Raw genomic sequence first — 22,087 nt, 5'->3', positions numbered from 1 at the left:
CGCCCAAATTCTATTGAAATGTCTTTATTTCTGAGATGGCGTCCCCCAAATCCATACTAAAGGGAGCTTAAGCAACGACAACGCCGCAAAACAATAGGTTTAATGAGCAAAAACAATCGCTCTTCACGCGCGTTTTACATTTTGGTACATTTCTTTGTCGTCCTCTGCAAAACAACAACGTGAAATGAGCACATTTAAGGTTTTGTGGAGAACCCCCTGATGGTAAATTTTTCATTTTCTTTCTTAATTTGTTCACCACTCCTACCAATTTGTTTCCTGGATAGTTTGCCATTTTTGTAAAATTGAGCGAGTTGAAATAATCGCGAAGTAGCACAAATGAAATAAAGTTATATTTCTGGTGACGTTTTCGTTGCCGTTGCCGTCGTCGTTGCTTAAGCTCCCCAAAGTCTCTGATTTTCCGACTTTTAAAAGCCTTCTGCGTGATTGCAATCTAACGACAGAACCTCCATCTTGGTAAACTCGTCGCTAATTTAAATGTGATCTTTCTTGTGATGGACTCCAATGTCTCACTAAATGAAAGTTTAGAAAGTCATCCCAAGTCTCCATTTGAACTTCGGAACGGGCAATACATACATTTAGCTTTAAAGTGCCCCTAACCCTTCAATTTGTTTTCTTTTGGTAGATTTCCATATCTTTCAAGAACTCATTTTCGAAAAAAATTTTGAGAAATATTGAATCCTTTTTTTTTTTTACGAGCGCTAGAAGTGAAGGCAGTCTTGTCGATATTTTCACCTATCGTTCGCATAAGTCCCCCACTCGGCCAAATGTGTCCAAATATGGAGCGTGACGTAAGAAAAGGACATCGTGCAAAAATATCCGAAGATTCGCGGTAATGCTTCAATTGTAAACAGAGAAAATGGTTGAAAATGTGTGGTTTTTGGATGCAGCAACTCTCGAAATGTAGAGAAAGGAATCAGCACGCATAAGATTCCTTCTAATAACGATTCGAGGCCCTTTCTTACGTCACAGCTAAGAAAGTGTCAAATATCGAACGCTTCTCATTGGCTCGTTCCTAATGAGCCCACGAGACAAAAATTTGTCCAGCGGGGCTTAAAGCGCGCAAAAATTTAAAAATTTCAGTAACTTTTAGCGCTCGAAAAAAATAAAGGATCCAATATTTCTAAAAAAAAACTTCGAAAATGAGTTCTTCACAGATATGGAAATCTACCAAAAGAAAACAAATTGAAGGGTTAGGGGCACTTTAATTTCTGTATTCCTTTCCTATTGTATGATGGATTGCAGAAGTAAATAAATAAATAAGTAAATTAATTAATTAATCAATAAATAAATGCAAAGTGAAGCACAACTAATAAGCAATGTAAAATTCGTTGCAGGGGATGGATTTCCAGGGATCTATGTGTTTGGGGGTCTGACAAAGCATTGTTGGACGGCAAACGGGAAACGAGTCATCCTCAGCTCTACATGGAGAAGTTCTAAGGTCTTTCAAAATCTCATTAATAATTCATAAGCCCATTGACCTATCAAATGGTCGATAAAACATCACGTGCAGTGGTTTTAGAACCCGATAAACCTCCTCCTTATTAGTATGCGGTGTTTAATGTTTTTCTCGTATGCTAATTTCCAATGTTCACAAAAGCATCGTTGTTATGAACTCTCTTGACACACGCTTTTCCAGGAATGTTTTTGAAGCCGTTCAAAAAACTCGCAGCAAGTGTTTTATCGGGTCTAAAACCACTCGGCTGAGCCTCGTGGTTTTAAATCCCGATGAAACACTGCTGCTCGTGTTTTAAACATTACGTAAGCCATAGCATTCCATCAAGATGCCATGATTTTGTGGTAGCTTACGAGAGTCGAACCAGAGGAGGTCTTTTCTAGGAACATGTCTGACACATCTACTTATTCGAAGAGAATTATTGCATACAGTTTTCCTGGTTACAATAGAGGCAGTGCTAGGTTGTCGCTTAAAGTTCCTCTTAAATTCTGAGAAGCGTAGTACATACAGTGGACATGGAGGTCAGACCATGTTTCAAGTGGTTGCTTACAAGAGGTTCACAACATTACAATGTCGTCGCAGGGGCGGATGACATCATCATCAACTTGGCAAAGGAGAGAAAACCTGGAATCGAGATCATCGAACGCACCCTCTGATCTTTTGCCGGATTAGTACTTACTAGCTGTAAAATACGTAACAATGTATGAAGTTTGTTTCCAAATTGAAGCTTTATTATCTTTGAAAAATGTGTGGTTAGCCCCAACAGACGGTACCGGTATTCTCCGTATTGAACTATCTTCCACACGAGGCTTAAGGCCAGGGGATGGCGGGGGGGGGGGGGATCTTTTCACAGGCAAATATAGTTTTTAATATACCCCCCCCCCCCCCCCCCCACGCAAGAGCCTCCATTGCAAGTTAGATCTACTTCAATACCGAGAATACGAATATCGTTGATTTCATTTTGGGATTCCAAGATCTTTTTTTTTCAGCCATAGTTATCAACCGCGCAAAAAATACCTCTGTATTAGACACCAGACTCGGGTATCTCGGACCATCTCGGGATGCGCAGAACGTATGCGCAATAACAAGAGAAGGCACCGACGTCAAGGAGACGCCTCCGAACAAATTGTTGGCTCGTAGAAACAAACATGACGGATAAATAAATAAATAAATCAACTTTGTTTAACGAGGGTGACACTTAACAGTCTGACGACTGACAAACCTGTGGCCCTCGGATTCCAGATCGAATTGGAATTTGGAAATGTTGGTTTTTGTGGAGGGAGGAAAACCGGAACGAAACAAATCTCGTGAAAGCTGATTTGGCATCTTATCTGTTTTATTTCAGAAAATCATTCTCGTTAATTGTAATGACATGTCAGTGACCAATTTAACTACTGGTGAGTAGGTTTTGTTTGAATTTATGGTATTCCAGGTCCGCTCCCAGAGCCCTCGTTACCCTTCTTCAGCGGAACGAAAACTCCGTGGTAGGTACTTCATATATGGTAATTATTATGTTCTCAGTAACTGAGGACATGATAATTACCATATATGAAGTACCTACAAAAACCGTTTCCCGTTCCGCTGGACAAGGGTAACGAGGGCTCTGGGAACGAAGTTGAACAAGGTTCGAACAGGTTGATGAGAGACCATCGCAGTTTATATGTACGCAACTTGCCGAAAAATAGGCTTGGAAAAAAATACTTCGTCAAGAGGATTCAATCCAGGACATCTGCAATACCTTTACAGTGCTGCTGGTAATGGTGGGCCGATTCCAGTTTTTTCAAATCGATCCGATACGTGTACGATATTAACCGATATTAAGCATTTTTTTTATTACCGATATTGTCACGTCATCATCCAATACTTTTCCTACACTCCAAAAAGATTATTAATGGACGGTAAACATTAAAACAAAGCAAACAAACAACACATTTGTGGCAACACATTCAATCAGAAAATAAAGGCACCCATCACCGACCATCCGCCCCATACCTCACGTCAACAAGAAAATAAAACTTTTTTTAGTAAATCATTTAATGGTTCCGTAAAGTCACAGACTCTCAACAACGTATTTGAGCCATAAATGAAAGCAAAAAACCGAACCCAATCACTGATTTGAAGTATTCATAAAACTTAACTTTGCTTGATTTTGATCAGTCGAATATGCCATTACTAAAGGCCAAACCTTTGCTGATTGCTTGATTTGTTTCTTGTTTTTATTTCAAATTCTAGAGCCCGGATCCTGGAGTTTTCTTGATGTACACAATGATATCTTGTTGGCATCTCACTCTACACCAAACTCCCCTCCTAAACTGGTAAGCTGTTATCTTCTTCAGTTTCTTCTCACCTCGCGACACTGACGCCGTTTCTTTAGCTTTCTCTCTTTTTTTTTCTTAGCAGGTATATAGCTGTCTACTGTAACGAATTATTTCTTTCGTGTCGCTCCCGCCATGTTAGTAGACTGTTCACAGTCTCCTATTTTACTGTGGGATTTTCGAGACTCGTACGCTTTGATCGAACAGCCGCCATCTTGGTTTGTAACGGCACCCGAAACCTGGGGAGAGTTTAAACCCTGACTGGGCCCCCCTTGGTGGTTTAGGCACTCTCCCTAGGTTGCGTTCGCCTTTACAAACCAAGAAGGCGGGTGTTCGATCAAAGCGTACGAGTCTCGAAAATCCCACGGAAAAATAGGGGACTGTGAACAGGAAACCATGATAGGGCCTAAAGAATACACGACAGCAGCGCCAATAAATATTTCCTCGCGAAGCGAGGGCCGAAGGCCCGAGCGTAGCGAGGTTAATAAATTTGTCGAGCCGAGCCGGCCCGAGCGGAGCTAAGCCGCGCGAATTCGAGCGAAAAATATATTTATATATATATATATGTTTATATCTTTGAAGGTGTCCGCACTTGAATGACGTCAGACTGTCTGGCGTCGTCTGAAAAAAATTTGCATACATCGGAAAAAATATGCGTGCATGATCAAATTTCAACTGCAATGTTCATCAATATTCCCTGGATACAGAACTATCTCTCCAGAATCTTTTCCCTTTCTTTTAGAAATCTTTTTTTGTGAAAGATTGCACTGAAGAAATTACACGTTTTGTGGCCGCGGGAAAATAATTTTCCGTGGGAAATAAATTCATCGAACACGACAGCGCTGCACGCCCGTTGTACATTTCATCGCGTCAGAAATAGATTTTTAACCGCAAACTAGCCTGTGGAACTACGAAAAGACCATGCTCATCAAAATAGTTGCTATGTTCAGAACAGGGGGGGCTAGCAGCGAGGCCTGGAACCGAGTATTGATGATCGCCCCAGTTAAGAAATTTGACCGAGCGAGACTAAGTACCGATTTTTTGATAAACAAACATGGCGGCGATTTTATGTGAAGGCGCGTCTCTGCGGATTCGCAAATAATTTGGCTATTCGACGTCCAAACATCACAGGAAAGTTTCGGTCTCTCTTTTACCTGAAGTTTGGTCATCAAGAGGGATCACGGATGCAAATTCTGCAGCGAAAAACGAAAATACTGTAACCAACGACTAGCTGACCCACATAGTTCGCAGGGCTAGACCAGTGAGACTTCTTCCATTCCACTTTATCGTTACCTTCCCTATAGATTTTTTCATTTAAGTACACTGTAGAATCTCTCCCTTTACAGCAACTACCCACTGGGAGTCAACAAACTGTGGATGCTCTGATGATCTAATTCTCTGTTTTGCTTAAGTTAAAATGTTATTGTCATGCCCATACTCTCAACAACAGATTTTTCTTCTCTAATCTCTTCTAAATGGTGAGCAGTTGAGAGGTGATGTTAGCAGCATTTTGCTCTTCAACTTTGCCGAGTGAGCCACAAATATTGACTTTTGAATTCATTATGTATGCTTGGTAATAAATCTCATCATTTTAAAGAGATGAAGTTATCTTTCATTAATTTAGATTTTGTCTGTCATACCTCTGGGGTGAGAACTGGAACATAAAAGAGGCAGGGCGCAGCAATACTCCAGCCAGTCATTACACTGTGCAAGTGTGTGAAAACGTGAAGTAATTGCATAATTTACAATATGCTAATTACACTTGACTATGTTACACAATATGTACCAATTAAACAGTATTGCAGTATGTTACAGTTCTGATGTATATTGTCATGTTTTGATGACATAATTATACTGCAGAGTAATGTGGTCAGCTGGGTTAATCCTCGAGTTGCTAGAAACACTTCAGTTATCAAGGGGTGATAATTTACTTTTAGATTGTCTTCTTTGAAATGGCTGTTCAATACATAGAGAAACCATGGTTGATTTACCATCCCGGAATCTATTTGGTACTGTATCTCCCTTGCAGTTGGTTGTTAGGGTGTATTCCCAGTAGCCCCATTTTGGCATCCACCAATGGGGGAAAACCACCATACCGATACAGGTGTTCATGGACATCTGTATTGTAAAGGGCGACAGGTAATACAATAATATTTACATGTACCTTCCAAGGTTTCTGCACATGCGTGTGGTTTCTGCAAGATCTCAGTGTACCAGTACATTGTTCACCCGGTGCTACTGAACTCAACTTCCCAATTTTTTGAACGAGAGAATAAGGACCTGAATGTCTTTTCACGTAAGTTAATCTCCCCATACAGACAAGAGACAAACACCCTTGCAACCACTCATACAAACCTGGTAGCTCTATTCACAATAATGTTGAGCAATCTTCTTCTGAGATCTTTATCAGCTATCCTTTCCAGTTGCAAAATTTTCTTATCCAAAAATTTCTTAAGGACTCAAGCCGTTTTCCTTGTGTATGAATTTAAACAATTTGTGCATTAAAATTAAACTTACAGGAATAACTGTCGTCACGCAACATTTAAACAGAGGGAGAATTCCGTAAAATAAACATGCTGTTTCATTCGTAACGACGCTTTCAACAGTTGATACGCATAAAATGTGGCGCAAATACTTTTAATACGCTTACATTAAAGTTGCAAGCCGATCTTGAGAAATAAGCTTACATTCTGGGCTTTCGCGATGACAGTCGTGAAACACTGCGTGGCTTCTAGTTTCTTCAGAACTGAACAACAATCGAAATTGAATTCTACTATTTTGTCGACGTACAATATCTTCCTGAGACGACGAAAACCATAATCGTTCGCTACACTACAAATCATATTCTTCACCACATACACTCGCTGAAAACATGTCGCTCGCAATTTCATTGCTGACGACTCTACTAACCTAAAACAAAGCTGGCACCTCATTCCAGCGGTCTTGATTAATCGCAGTGTTCAAACTTCGTACTACCGCAAAATAACATGCTAACAGTAAAGTAACAATGACTTAATACGAATGCGTTCTCCTCCGTCGAGTCGCCACAGACAAAATAGCATGAATCCTTCGCATTTCGCGCATGCTCGTTACGGTTTTCGATTGATTGACAGATTTCTTTACTGGGGCGATCATCACTTTCCGAAAAGCGGCAAGATCAAAGGCAGCTGCCAGCCCCCCCTGGTTCAGAAACCTTTTAATCTCCTCATTTGATGCTACAACACGAAAGAGGGCTTTCCACCCAGCCCCAGCTTCGCGAGGTTTTGCGATTCACGTATTTCTAGTCCCGTTATCTGATCTACTATGGAATTTTTCCAACCCGTTCAGCGTGTACAATATGAAGGAATTATAACGCCGTTGCAACGGCGTTTAAGGCCAGAGACAGCACGAAAATTTCACCGTCTTATACCCACGTTCTCCGTAAAACTTTGAATTTGGTCTGTTCGCGTCGTTGTCTTGCAGGGGTTGTCAAAGAAATGCTCTAATTTATTAACGCACGTGTAGAGCCATTGTTTTGCTCATTAAACCTTTTGTTTTTTGACGTTCTCGTTGCTGTCGCCGTCGTGTTTACGTAAGGTCCTTGGTATAGGCTAAGCGTAAACGTCGCCTATTTGAGCCGAATAGGAGTGGGAAGTCTATTTCCAAGATGGCGCCGCTTCGGGCAAACGTCTGCGTGAAGGCTAGCCATATTATTTTCTAAGGATTCATATCGTGTTAAGGAAGCCCAATAGCGCGAAAATTTTTATGAATGCCATCATAACATAAAAAGGTTGCATGGGTTGTTGTTGTGGCTGGCTTTTTGTCTCCCACTGAGGGTAATTTGTTTTGAGTTCTTTAGCTTTTTCGCAAAAACAAACGTTTATCTTGGACATAAAAATACCAAATTCAGGATGATGGAACACTGTCAAGGACGCTTTTAGAAGGCTTTAATGATGAGAGTGCAAACATTCCCTCCTCAGATGGTAGCAGCCTTGCCAGCTGTGGTCCCAGAATCTGGTCTGTCCTGGATACCAGTAGGTAAGATTGTCCCTCAAATCGTACCGGACTTTTCGGCTGTACATTTTACCATAATACCTTACGAACCTAACACAATCAAGAGGCACGTAAAAAGTCATATTTTTTGTGGAATTCGTCCTTGTACTAACAACATTGTGTATGCTAGGTTTGAAGTTTTTAGAACTTTTCTGTGCGCTTTTATGAGCATTTTAAGGATTTTCGTCTCAGGAATTATGGGTAAATGTACCAGTCGACATCTTTTACGATACTTTCGCTCCCTCGCCCCAGTCTCTTCTCGTTTTTTTCCCGCTTCTCGCCAAAGGTACGCATCACATTTTTACTTCGTGCCCCGCTCCACACTTTGAAAACACTGAAATAAGCTATCCTAACAATTGATAGGAAAATAATTTTTTTGAGGTCAATAGCTTGATCCATTGACAAAATGCGCCAGAATTAGAAGAGAAACGTAGTGAAATTCGTGGGTAGCTCTCCTTATTCATAACTGTTTTTCCTTTTGATTTTTCTAAGCTCACTCCTTTGATAACAGCCTTGAGAAAGAGATCACGTGGGAGGTGATGTCATTTGTACCCAGCGAAAAGTCAGGTTAGTTATTATTATTTATTTATTTATTTATTTTGTTGTATGTTATTGAAATTTATGTAAATATAATTTTAAAAGAAAGAAAACAAAAATTACAGGAACTTACGATATTGGCCACTTTGAGGTTGAGCAGGGGACTGGGTCGGGTAGCAAATTTGACACCACCACATGAAAGACTACTTTACTACTAGTCATTTGACAAAGTTTGGTACTGTTTAGTTGAATAACAACCAAGTTATGGACCTTGAAACATGGAACCAAATCCATACAAACGTCTGTAATTTTGAGACGGCGTTCCCCAGAATCATGGAAACTCTCAAAATTTTTCCCTTTTCTATGATATAAAAAGAATTTGATAAACATCGTAATTTTCGACTCAGAAGTGGTTTGGGGGGACGTTTGTATGGATTTGGAATAATGTTTCAAGATCCATAACTTGGTTGTTATTCGACTAAACAGCACCAAACTTAATCAAATGACTAATCTTAACGCTGTCTTTCACATGGTAATGTAAGTTTATAACATACATAACATAAAATTTGCAACTCGGCCTAAGGCCTAAAGAATAGTAAGTTACAACAAAACACGAGGAAAACAAAAATCACAGAAAAAATAAGGTTTAGCAGCTAAGAGATAAATTCAGGCTACCATACCAGTGTGGTTACTTAACGTATATTTTTGCCATTTAACGTCGTGGACTGGTTACTTCCTGTTAGAGTCAGCCACCATTGTTTCAATCTAATATGTTGAAATACAGGTTAGTTATTGTCAACGTTTGTTTTGCGATATATTACAACATTATGACGTCGTAGACTGCCGCTATTGCAGTAAGCAGAAGTTCTTTTGTGTCAGGAAACACTGAGCAACCGTATAACGTCATGAAATCCAAGATGGCGGCGCCCGGGAAATTTAAAAGCGAAAATAGGCGATAGTAACATCCTTTTTTGTGCGACATGGAAATATTATTTCCCTGTTTTCCAATGAAATTTGAAATTAGATTGTATCATGATTTTCAACAATTTAACGTTAATTTATTTCATGAGTGGAGGTTGAACGTTGTGTGTCGCATTGCAACTCTTCCGCGACGACTTAGTGTGGGTTAGTTAGGACTTAGGACTTAGTTGGGACTTAAGGTGGTTGTTTAACGATGATCGAAGGTCGACTGGTAATATTCATTAGACTGTAGTTTAGTTCAGTTTCGTTTCGTTTGGTTTCGTTTGGTTTCGTTTAGTTGGTTTGGTTTGGCTTAGGTTTTGTTTAGTGGAGGACTGTAAGTTTCTCGCTTAGACAGATAACATTGGAGAAGACTAGTTTTGAACGTACTTGATTTAATCTTCGAAGGCAAAGAGTTCCTGTATTCTGTATTATTCCTACAGATTTGAAAGATGAATACGAGGCGTTGTTGATGAAGCCTGTGAAGACACTTGACAAGAAGCCTCCGTTGATCGTGTTTCCTCATGGAGGACCTCACACAGCCTTCATGTCCGATTTCGACCTGGCCAGCGCTTGCCTTTGTAAACTTGGTTTTGCGATACTCTGTGGTAAAGTAACTTTCCTTGATGTCCTTATAGGCAGCTGATGCATTGGAAGATAATGCCCGGGGCTCAAAGATTGAAAGATTGTCCGAAAAATGAACAGTTAGCCAGACTGAAGCGAATCTTCGACGGAAACTGTGAAATTTTGAGGCTATCTTTCGACCGAGGGCGTTATTTAACAATTAGACGGCGAGCTCGAGGTTTCTATCGGCTGATAGTTGGCGAGGGGCGAAGCCCCGAGCCAACTATCAAAGGCGATAGAAACCGAGAGCGAGCCGTCTAATTGTTTTAGCATACCTCAGTGATCGATCTGTGAAGCAAAAAATCTTTTTATTTCATAAATTTTGATACATTTGTGCAATGATGCATCGACTTCCTTCATAATGGAGGGCATAATTAGTATTCTTTTATGTGCATGCAAATAAGCCTTCTTGACCTCGCTTTTGAGTGAAAATACTTTTGTTTTTACACATGCTAGCGAGGCCAGGAAGGCTAATTTAAATGCATACAAAAGAATAACAATTAAACCCTCCATTTATGAAAGAGGTCTATGCTAAATCGCGCGCGCTCTGAAAAACTGCCGTCTATCGATTGATGGACTGCACCTGTGTAGCCAATCAGATTGCGCGTTACGCGATAGTCGGTCATTGACGTATGCTAATATCCGATATACCTGGAAGCCGAAAAGAGTTTTTTTTTTTTTATAACCCTACGATTAATTTCTGAGGCGCACGCGCTTTACTGATTGGAAAAGACAAAAATAGCCTTTGATGACCACGGCGTGACTGCAGCCAGATGCAAGCTAACCAGTTTACTTGCTTTTATTAAATTTGATTGGATTACAAGAACTAACACCTATAACTGTGATGTTCTTTATTTGTTTTTCTCTTCAAAAAAAAACATTGGGTGCTGTTACGTCTGACTTTGTACCACGTGACGCGTTTTGTTCAATGAGAATGCGCGGAAATTAATCGATGGGTTACAACATCTGATATACTAGTATGCTGGAGGGGGGTCTGTTTATTTTGTAATCCCGGGTGCGCTGTATTGTGCAAATGCCAAAACAGACAGTTATGCCCACGACATGATGATTGTCATTAGCGAGATTAAGCACCACGTTTACGGCAAACGGCAGAGATGACCACGTGACTATGTTTATCCTTCATTTGCCGCTCGCTGTTTTCAGTTTCTCAGAAAAATAGGACATTTTCACTATGGCGTCATTTGACTACAACTACCAGAATCCTTCATTTTTTTGTTTTATCATACTAATTAGAGCTATTGTTCTTTGCTCTCCACTGGGATTACAAAATTTGAATTTGAAAAGGAAAACAAAATGAATTCTGGTAGTTGTAGTCAAATGACGCCATCATGAAAATGGCCTATTGAGTGTTTCTGCGTTAGAATTAAAGACCAGAATTATCTTGTACTATTTTCATCTACGAACTCATATTTTTCAAGAAAACATAAACATGAATCTCACGTTTGCCGTTTGCCGTAAACGTGGTGCTTAATCTCTCTTTTAATTGCATGCACGCTGACGTGTTTACACAGTTTTATTACAATGTTTAAGGGGGTTAATTTCTAAAGGAACTGGGGGCTGCGTCGGTGGAAAGTAGAACCGAATGTTTATACAGAGTTAGCTTCAATCTAAAGTAAAATATTCACAAATACCAGTGAGAAGATGAACTTTTCACAACTCTGTGTATTGTTTTATTTTAGGATTCAGCACTTTCCTGCTTAGTGCTAGAATTTGTGAATATTTTGCTTCAGGTTGAGGCTAACCCTGTATAAATGCGTCTTTTGTGTTTTTATCCAGCGGTCTTGGTGAATTCGAAACTGGACTATTCCTTCAAAATAGCGCGCGCTGTTCTCAGATTGTGCCATTTTGAAGAATTCGAAGAAACAATCCTTCAAAATTGGTACGCTCTATTTGCAGACCGATCGGTCTGGCCAGCGAGCTCTGACAATTGGAAAGCGCCCTTTGTCTAATAGGCCATTTCCGAGTTGCTGTGAACCTCATTATGAAAGCCAGGCTAAGTGCAAAGCTTTTCATGTGAAAATTAGTTTTGATTGCATATGAATGCTTTCAAAATGAGGTTCACAGCATCTCGGAAATGGCCTATTCCCTCAACAAATGATGCATGCATTCCTTTTGAAAACTTCCTAGGTTGTAATTGAATAATCCTAAAGATTTCTATTATAGTACACCTGTTTTCTGGATTTCTCTAGAAGTATTTTACGAGATTTTTCTGTTGATGAACCCTTCGTGTTTTCGTTGATTCTGCAGTTAATTTCAGAGGATCCCTCGGATTTGGCCAAACGTTTGTTGATTCGCTGAGTGGACACATTGGAACACAAGATGTGCAAGATGTTCAGGTTTCGAAATATGTTTCCTTCCTAATTCCTTCCTTCCTTCCTTCCTTTCGTCCTTTCTTCATTCTTTCTTTCTTTCTTTCTTTCTTTCTTTCTTTCTTTCTTTCTTTCTTTCTTTCTTTCTTTCTTTCTTTCTTTCTTTCTTTCTTTCTTTCTTTCTTTCTTTCTTTCTTTCTTTCTTTCTTTCTTTCTTTTTTTTTCTTTCTTTTTTTTTCTTTCTTTCTTTCTTTCTTTTTTCTTTCTTTCTTTCTTTCCTTCCTTCCTTCCTTCCTTCCTTCCTTCCTTCCTTCCTTCCTTCCTTCCTTCGTTCCTTCCTTCCTTCCTTCCTTCCTTCCTTCCTTCCTTCCTTCCTTCGTTCCTTCCTTCCTTCCTTCCTTCCTTCCTTCCTTCCTTCCTTCCTTCCTTCCTTCCTTCCTTCCTTCCTTCCTTCCTTCCTTCCTTCCTTCCTTCCTTCCTTCTTTCTCTCTCTCTCTCTTTCTTTCATTCATTCATTCTTTCTTTCTTTCTTTCCTTGCCGTTATTTTGAGTTGAAATTATTTACAGTCCGCTTGTTAAGCTGCAAGTTGAAAGGCAAGGTTCCAGTTACTTGTTCTGTAGCCAAAACAGCTCAAAAAACATTCCTGGCGCGCGTTCCTCAAACTCCAGAAAAAAAAAAAATTCGGACCCGGACAACTATTTTTCACGCACAAAATTCATTACCAAAATTTCAATTTGGGATAATTTTGAAAACGAAACCAATTTTAAGTTTTCCAAGATTAAGAAACGCATTGAGCTAGCTTGTACGAAACACAACCGAACCGAAAGCTCTTCGAGAGCTTTGAAAAACGCATACCAGGTTTCGGATGCGAATTCGAATCCAACCATAGTAAGTATAAGTCACTGGATACTTACCTACTTAGATTATGCGAAGTTTTGCATTAAAGCTCGGCACACTCGAGGAAGTTGTTGCAGCGACTAGTCGCGGGGACTTGTCCCATCGTTTGAACCGGCTGCTCATTTTCGTCAAAAGGTTTACTTCCAAGGGCCAAAATAATGTTGGTCCCAGGGACGTCTTCCTAGAATACAAACTCGCTTGAATTGAAAGTGTAATTCCACAGGACCCATCCCATCTTGTCAGAGTTATAAACCAATTAAGGGGCTTAGTTTCGAATGAAGCTGTAGTGCTGCTTCCGTGGGGAATAGACCCTTCTCCAAAATGGCGGCAACAGATTTGAATGAGTTAAAATTGAACTGAATGAAAAAACGGATACCAGCACTGGAAAGAGCACCTTTACTTTAGTAACCTTGCAAAGTGTCAGCATATTAGGTGTTATATCAGCTTAGGAAACGTAAGATGAAATTTGACGAATTTACAGACGTTTGTATGACTGGGGGTATACGTCATACCCCCAGTCATACAAACGTCTGTAAATTGTTCATTTTTCAACTTACATTTTCTCAGCTGGTATTACACATAATATGCTGAAACTTTGCACGGTTACTAAAGTAAAAGTGCTTTCTAGTGCTGGTATACATTTTTAATTTTAACGATCTATTTCGCCGCCGTTCGTGAAGGGATTCGAGTGCTGACATTTCGAGCGCTAGCACTTCGTTAGAGCGTCAGAATACATGGAGTGAGGAGAATGGTGTATTATTCAGTGAGTGGCACAGGCATACTCAGGAAAATGGAAATCCGAGTGCTCCTATCAGGAGTCAAACCTAAGACCTTCCGATTACTAGTTCGGATGCTCTACCACTAAGCTATGGCTGTTCAATGATTTTGTTTTTGTCCGTCTTGTTGTTGTCAAGGGCTGTTAAGTACAAAAAAACGTTCACCGTAGCACGTTCAGCTTTGACATTTCTATTATCCTTGTGGTATTTTAAACCTCAATCGTGTTTGTCTTCATTTTTAAGCGTGCGGCTACCAGGGTTTTAGAAAGCGGTGAGCTGGACACTACAAACGTTTTTGTCATGGGAGGCTCCCACGGGGGATTTTTGACTGCACATCTTATTGGCCAGTACCCGGTAAGACTCACATTTTGTGTCTTGTTTCTATTGCTATTTTCTCCAGTTCAAATATTAGTATTATTAATACTAATAATATTAATATTATCAGTAAGGTTATTGTTACCAAGATTGAACCATTATTTTAACGTTTCCATTGATAGAAATATGTTTTTTGGCCATTTAAAGTAATTGAATTTGGCGCACTTTTGATTTAACATCATCAATGGATATTATAGACTTCAGGTCCTAAGTGAGTCCGTTCCACATAGCTGCTGCATGATGCATGAAATGTAATCCATGAGTTGTTGTGTTTACGTATGGAACAGCAAGTTTGATTGATCCCCGTAAACTATGTGTAGTATTTTTCATTTGAAACAGACCACTCAGACATTTCGGCATCGTTTCAAAATGGATTCCCTTGTATTTATGAATCGTTTTTAAAGTGGTTTTCAATTGAGTGTGGAAAGTAATTTAGCGGTTGCTTTGGTTTTGCATTACTACGCCCTGTGATTGGCTAACAAAACTCGCGCCACTTTCTCAACCAATGGGAATCCAAACCAAAGCCAATCGTGTTTTGTGACAAATGTCTAGCGCTAAAGACGCAACTTGGGTGATTTTCATTACCTTTCTCAATAGTGTTTTTTTTTTTTTTTTTTTTTTTTTCCTTTGAAAGGATTTCTACAGGGCAGCTGCTATGAGGAATCCCGCACTTAACGTCTCTGGTAAGTTGATCCGGTAATCGCCCATTTAACAGTTAAATGCGTGGTGACCTACCCTTGAGTGGAAGCGAGGCTAAAGTTAAGTGGAAGCGAGGCTGTAGTTGAGTGAAAGCGAGGCTGTGATTGAGTTAACGCGAGGTTGGAGTTGAGTGAAAGCGAGGCTGGAGTTGAGTGAAAGCGAGACTGTAGTTGAGTGAAAGCGAGGCTGGAGTTGACTGAAAGCGAGACTGGAGTTGAGTGCAAGGGAGGCTACAATCAAGGACAGAAGGGTTTGGGATAAATCCTGCAAAGTATACTACAGTGGAACCTCTCCTTACGGACACCTCTCTTACACGGACACCTCTATAATACGGACACTTATTCCTGTCCCCTTGGTGTCCGTAATAAAGAGGTTTGACTGTATTAAATAGCAATTTAGTGTGACCTAACTAAAGAAACTATGGCGGGGGTCGCTGACCGCATGTTTTTCGTTCTTGCGTACCGTGTTTCTGTCGCGTGCGTACGAAGACATCGCAAATTCGAATTTGATCCAACTCTTTTGTCCTTGATGATTGTAGTTAAGATACAAACCTCGCTACTTTCCGTCTGTTAATAGTGCTGTTCGTATACTAACAAATTCGCATTTCATATGAAAATCACTGAGGTTTGTATCAAGTCAAGTTCAGCCTCGCTTTCACTCAGAGGTCAGATTACCAAGTACAAGTGCACAATTATAAAATGGGCCATTTATTAACTTGACGACAAAGTATGCATGGCGTTCGGATCAGTTTTAAGAAGAGTCGATGTGCAACGTTTTATCACGAACTACATGAAGACCTTAACGGTCTTTAGAGGAGCCATCCTATGGAAAGCACTATCGACAGATTTAGGACGGAAATGTACACTCAGTTCATGGTTCTTCCAAAATATTAAATGCAACGTGTCCCCCAAACAATGAGCTACTAAGGTGTTGGCTGACTGACTGACTGACTGACTGACTGACTGACTGACTGACTGACTGACTGACTGACTGACTGATCGGTTGCTTGGTTGACGGACTGGCTGACTGACTGATTGCTTGGATGATGGACGGACGGAAAGACGGACGGACAGACGAACTCACTGACTGACTCACTGGTTTATTGACTAATAATAATAATAATAATAATAATAATAATAATAACAATAATAATTATTATAATAATCTTTATTTGTGCTTTTTTTTTTTTTTTTAAAAAAAGACTGGGTGCTATCTAGAGAATTCTTGTTGTTCTGTGCACACTGATCGCTTCTTGTTCCTTAATTGCTTTGTAGTCATGACATCAATTTCGGACATACCAGATTGGTAAGGTTAACATCCATTTCTAAAAAAAAAATAATTTAAGTTTAGACTTGCGAAACTCTTATTTTCCCGTCCATTGGCTGGCTTCGTTAAAATGGAAGTGTTTCGGCGATTTTGACCCTTTTGGGTGAAAATGGTCCAACAATACCGTAGGCTAATTACAAATAATTCTAGAGCACCGACAGCAAGAAAGAAGTTTAATTCTTGAATGGAATAACTCGTGAATTGTTCTGGCGTATTTTGGAGTCGAAAATGCGCGAAGTTGAAAAAAAGTTAGCCAACTTTTTAAAGTTGCAATCCATTCCGACCCGGTCCAGGAATAAAAGCTCACTTTTCAGAGGAAACTAAGCTTCAATTTCGCAAAAATGTCGTACATGCTTTTGTAGTTTCGACCTTTTTAGAACTTATGTTGCTTAATTATGTCTAAAAAATGCGTAGTTACACCCAGTTTTCTTTTCGATTCCAGTAGCGCTTCCCATAATATCTGCTATTCCCGCATTGGGAAAACTGCTCAAGTATAAAACTATAACAACTTATTTTCTAATTAACAAATCGAATGTGGTTTAACGTTGTCTGCACTCTTATCGACAACGATATTCGTCATCACAGTGGTCAAAATGTTGTGGAGTCACGAGGCGCAGCAACTAATGCAACGTATCCACCCAAACAATGAGCCACTAAGGTGTTGGCTGGCTGACTGACTGACTCACTGACTGACTGACTGACTGACTGATTGGTTGCTTGGTTGATGGACTGGCTGACTGACTGATTGCTTGGATGATGGACGGACGGACGGACGAACTCACTGACTGACTCACTGGTTGATTGACTGGATGCTATCTAGAGAATTCTTGTTGTTCTGTGCACACTGATCGCTTCTTGTTTCTTAATTGCTTTGTAGTCATGACATCAATTTCGGACATGCCAGATTGGTAAGGTCAACATCCTTTTCTAAAAAAAAATAATAATTTAAGTTAAGACTTGCGAAACTCTTGTTTTTCCCGTGTGTTGGCTGGAAGTGTTTGGGCGAAAATGGTCTAACATTACCATAGGTTAATTACAAAATACTTCTAGAGCATCGACAGCAAGAAATGAGTTCAATTCTTGAATGGAATAACTGGTGATTTGTTCTAGCGTATTTTGGAATCGAAAATGCGAGACGGTGAAACCAGGTTAGCCAACTTTTTAAAGTTGCAATTCATTCCGACCCGGTCCAGGAATAAAAGCTCACTTTTCAGAGGAAACTAAGTTTCAATTTCGCAAAAAATGTCATACATGCTTTTGTAGTTTCGACCTTTTTAGAACTTATGTTGCTTAATTATGTCTAAAAAATGCGTAATTACACCCAGTTTCCTTTTTCGATTCCAGTAGCGCTTACTATATTATCTGCTGTTCCCGCATGGTGAAAACTGCTTAAGTATAAAACTATAAGAACCTATTTTCTAATTGCACCTCGTGAGTCCACAAAATTTTGACCACTGTGATGGTGAATATCGTTGTCGATAAGAGTGCAGACAACGTTGAACCACATTCGATTTGTCTTTTACCACAATATCAACGTCAAAGAAAATTTTTACAATAACCGTCGAAATTTCCGCGCGCTGATTGACGCGAGCAGCGTTGTCCAGACTCTTATCGACAACGGAAAATTAGCCAATCAGATTGCGAGATTAGCGACAATTGTGGTAAAACATGAAATTGCTCTTAGAGCACTAGTAGGAACAAATAAATGACTTATCCAAGGAAGAATAAACTATAATTAGTTTTAAGCAGGTTTTTACAAAATACTCAGAAGGAACCTACAATCCATTTCCATCCTAGCCATCCGCAGCCAGCGATGAATGATTCTAGTTTCTGTGCACTAGTAAGGTTATTGTTAACAACGGTGAACCATTATTTGAACGTCTACAACCATGCAGATATTTTCTTTTGGCCGTTCAAAAGAAGGTGACGCTGTCCCTTCAAGGTTCACTATGACGTGGTTCGCTTACTTTGAATTTCCATCTTTAAGGTGTTACTACGAAGGAGGATATAAATTCAGTCATGACAGCACGCCAACTCCACAAATGATGGCAGAGCTACTGGAAAAATCACCGATTGTTCATATAAAGAAGGTGAGAACCTAAATTTGTTTACTTCAAAATCCAGAGCCATCTGACAACTTGGAATTCTTGGTTTTCACGTGACGTCACCAAATTCTTGAATTCAAAACTGGGAGGCCTACAAAATTTTTACCTTCATTCAAGGAAAGATTACCTAAAAATATGTCTGTTCACAATTTCTTAGCTCGATGTCGTGCTTCCTTTTGAAAACAGTTTCAATTTCCGTGTTTCCAACGTGCGTGACATCAAGAGGACGGCCGTGACAGAGCTTTTCCGTATCTTAAAAATGACTCTTCGGGTGATTTTCAGCATTCTAAACAATTTAAGTTTGAGGAGAAATATTAATCTAAACATTCGAAATTCACAAGGGCAAACAGACATCTTTTTCTGGCAAAAGTGAACTCCAGATGTTTTTTCCTATTTCCGGCCGCCATGTTTGTGCCCCTCAGAGGGACACAAACATGGCGCCTCCATACTAAGCTCTATAAATTTATGAGGAACATTTTGTCAAATAACTCGAGTACGGAATGCCGCACAGACCTGACACTTGGACAGATGCCTTATTTATTTATCCTCTATACCATGTCAATTTCTTGACTTCATTCATGGAATGGTTTTGATTTTTTTTCAATGGCGTGACAGTGAAAACCGAGAATTGAAAATGAACAAAACGAGAGCAAGGATGGTTATCATTATTTAAAACCAAATTTTGGTTTACTACAACGAGAGAACTTCTTTTACCGTTTGAAATAAGATTTCTGCTGTGGAAAAATCAAAAGATTTCTGTTGTAAACATCTTAAGGTGTCCAACCTTGTTTTGGAGTATCCATTCTAGTGACAAACTACTTTTAAAACCAGTTTTACGCCTGACTTCAAGCCGCCAGCAGTCACGATAATAGTACTTGCCCTCTCGCTCTTGCTTTTATTTTTGACTTCGTCGTTGAAATAACAAAATTTAAAGTTATCGGGAAGGCGTGGGCATACGACGGTGAATTTTTCTCTCTCTTTCTGGACTTGAATGTCGTTGCCACTGATCATGTTTCTGGATAATTCACTTCATCACAAAGTAGATGAGATAACCAGAATATTTATTTCTAAGTGACGTTTTCGTTTGCGTTGCCGTCGTGCTTTCGTAAGGCCCCTATTGTACGCCTTTCAAATTCCAACTCGACCTGGAACGCACGGCATTTTTGAAACGAGATTGTTGGTTCTCCGTGCGTAAAGAAATAATTTGTTACATTTCGTATTAAAGATTTTCCCTAAAGTCCCAAGTTTACCCGTGTTAATTGCTGTTTATGTTCCTTTGTCTCACAGGTCAAGACTCCTACCCTAATTATGCTGGGAGAACAAGATGTGCGGGTTCCTCCAAGTCAAGGAATAAGTTTCTATAAAGTGTTAAAGGCACAAGGAACTGAAGTGAGGTAATACTGCAAAACATAGCACTGGCGCCAAGTGCGGGAAAACGTGACACCGGTGCCAAGCGCGGGAAAACATGACACCGATGCAAAGCGCGGGAAAACATGACCCTGGTGCCAAGGGCGGGAAAACATGGCACCGGTACCAAGCGCGGGGAAACATGGCATCAGTGCCAAGCGCGGGAAAAATGATACTGGCGCCAAGCGCGGGAAAACATGACACTGGTGCCACGCTTAACTGTTGGTAAACGCTAAATGAGGGGAGCCTGTTGTTGTTGTTGTTGTTGTTGCTGAACATTGTTTTGGTGAAAACTTAAATAAACGCCATCCGCTTTAAGTGGACAGTGAGACAAAAGATGTAAAATTTTATGATTCGACTGTGTGCGCATGGCAGGAATAAACGTTTGGTATAGACGACTATCGCATGTGGCCCCAGTACAATGGAGTGAAAAAGCTGACAGCATAGTTTATTTCGTCTGTTAAAACATGATGTAGTAGTCAGGTTGAAGTGATCAAAATAACAACGCTTGGACTCTCCAGGAGAAACAAACAAACAGAGCGTAGTAAAGAAAAACCAAATTAAACGCGAAATTACTTTCAACACTCAACTGTAAACCGCTGCAAGGATTAATTATTGGTTTTATTTTCAGGTTGCTGTGGTACCCTGGCAACAATCATCCTATTAACAAAGTGGATGCGGAGAGTGACGTGTTTGTCAACAGGGCTCGATGGTTTTATGAACATTTGAAAAAGTGAAGCAACAGCTTCTGCAAATTTAAATTTATGTCCACAATAGCGACTATTTTGATTTTTGTATTGGTAGAAGAATTAGTAAAGTAACACAGGGGTGACTCGGACAAAGAAAATCCGGCAAGTCCCCTGTAGCTGAATGGGAGCGAACTGAACTAGTAATCGGAAGGTCTTAGGTTCGACTCCTGATAGAAGCGCTTGGATTTTCTTTTTCGAGTGTTATTACTATATCATTTATTTATCAGGCTTACAAGATAACGTCTTATTTCTTTTCACGTATTTTTGCCTTATTTTTGTTCAAAAGAACATTTGCAACAATTAATTTAACCATAACATTATTTTTATGCAGTTTGAGAAAGGAACTGGACTTCTACATCTCAGACCCATTGATAAATTATTTACACATCAATAGCCAACCAGAACATCGTATTCTCTTCAAGTGAATAACTTTCGGCTCGCTTTCGGGCACCCAACGCGGAATTTTAAAGTGCCTATGAAACGAAAATTGTCTTTAGGTAGTTATAAAATTTACACTTTCAAACACGCGATTTCAAAGTTTTAGGATGCTGGGGTAAAAATTGCGTATTTTGTGAGCGCTCAAAGTTGGGCTATTTTGCCTTCAAAAATGGTATTCGAACCGCGCGGCCAAAATGCCACGTGACATTAACCGCTGACGTCACGTTGGTGCCAAGAATTGCAATTCATTCAGGCTTTCCTTTCGCAACTGCATGCTTAAGTTGCAAACTAACTGCGAAAATCTTTCTTCTATTTGATCTTTCATCCGGCAGTTCAAAATATATGTTTCATATATTTACATTGAATAAATAAATGTCTAGTTAAGCCGTAAGCATCATGTAGCGAAGTACAATTTGTTATCACAGAATCCATTTGTAGGCTTGTGCAGGTTATGGTAAATGGGAAATAAATAAATTTAACTTTTTGTTAACACTGGACTAGAGAGTTGTATTGCCGTTTTTAGTTGACCTCATATAAGTTAAAATCCGTTTAGTCAATGATGAAGCATCAATGTCACTGTAGCTGCTCCGTCAACAAGCCGTAGTCGTTGTTCAAACTTAAATGATTTCTTGTAAATTTATACAGATCGTCCTGCATATCTGAAAATATCTAAACAATAGCGTGACAGAAATTATTGAAATATCAAATGTTTTCTACAGACCATAAGGGTTTCTTTTTGTTTTTCATTTCTGTTTTATCATCGCTTCTTGTGTAAGTCTTTCAAGATTTCAAGGTAACTTCTAACACCATTTGAACGGAATCTGGATGATTCTAACTGACTCAACTGTAATTGCAAAGTAAAGGGATACTTTCTGTGTACAACAGTTTGAACAGGGGCTCATCTATTCTCAGTCAGTAAGGTTCAAGCAAGAAATTAAACACGTTTAGACTTCTTGCGGTCTTCTTTCCTTTATCACCAATAAGGGTTATATCAGTTACTTTATGTCAGTTACTTTATGTAAAAATTAACTTTCAGTAAATA

General features: G+C 39.6%; 1 protein-coding gene across 4 annotated transcripts in view; it reads left to right on the top strand.

Annotated features, from left to right (window-relative positions):
* Positions 1-21,542, top strand: part of LOC146457331 (acylamino-acid-releasing enzyme-like) — a 33,005-nt gene extending 11,463 nt beyond the window's left edge. For 2 of the 4 annotated variants that reach the window (XM_085092145.1, XM_085092147.1), the window contains exons 13-25: positions 1,356-1,459; positions 2,820-2,871; positions 3,707-3,789; positions 7,749-7,806; positions 8,314-8,388; positions 9,762-9,926; positions 12,211-12,299; positions 14,190-14,300; positions 14,956-15,004; positions 17,224-17,254; positions 18,334-18,436; positions 19,739-19,845; positions 20,490-21,542. In XM_085092145.1, coding sequence (XP_084948271.1) covers positions 1,356-1,459; positions 2,820-2,871; positions 3,707-3,789; positions 7,749-7,806; positions 8,314-8,388; positions 9,762-9,926; positions 12,211-12,299; positions 14,190-14,300; positions 14,956-15,004; positions 17,224-17,254; positions 18,334-18,436; positions 19,739-19,845; positions 20,490-20,595 — 1,133 coding nt within the window. In that variant the 3' untranslated portion in view covers positions 20,596-21,542. Of the gene's footprint in view, positions 1-1,355; positions 1,460-2,819; positions 2,872-3,706; positions 3,790-7,748; positions 7,807-8,313; positions 8,389-9,761; positions 9,927-12,210; positions 12,300-14,189; positions 14,301-14,955; positions 15,005-16,294; positions 16,326-17,223; positions 17,255-18,333; positions 18,437-19,738; positions 19,846-20,489 lie in introns of all 4 variants that reach the window. The other 2 variants (XM_085092146.1, XM_085092148.1) reach the window with 1 other exon arrangement.
* The last annotated feature ends 545 nt before the right edge of the window (positions 21,543-22,087 follow it).

Source organism: Pavona decussata, unplaced genomic scaffold, assembly GCF_977016875.1.
Source record: "Pavona decussata unplaced genomic scaffold, jaPavDecu1.1 SCAFFOLD_244, whole genome shotgun sequence".
Taxonomy (NCBI): Eukaryota; Metazoa; Cnidaria; class Anthozoa; order Scleractinia; family Agariciidae; genus Pavona; species Pavona decussata.
This window is presented reverse-complemented; position numbering and strand designations above follow the sequence as displayed.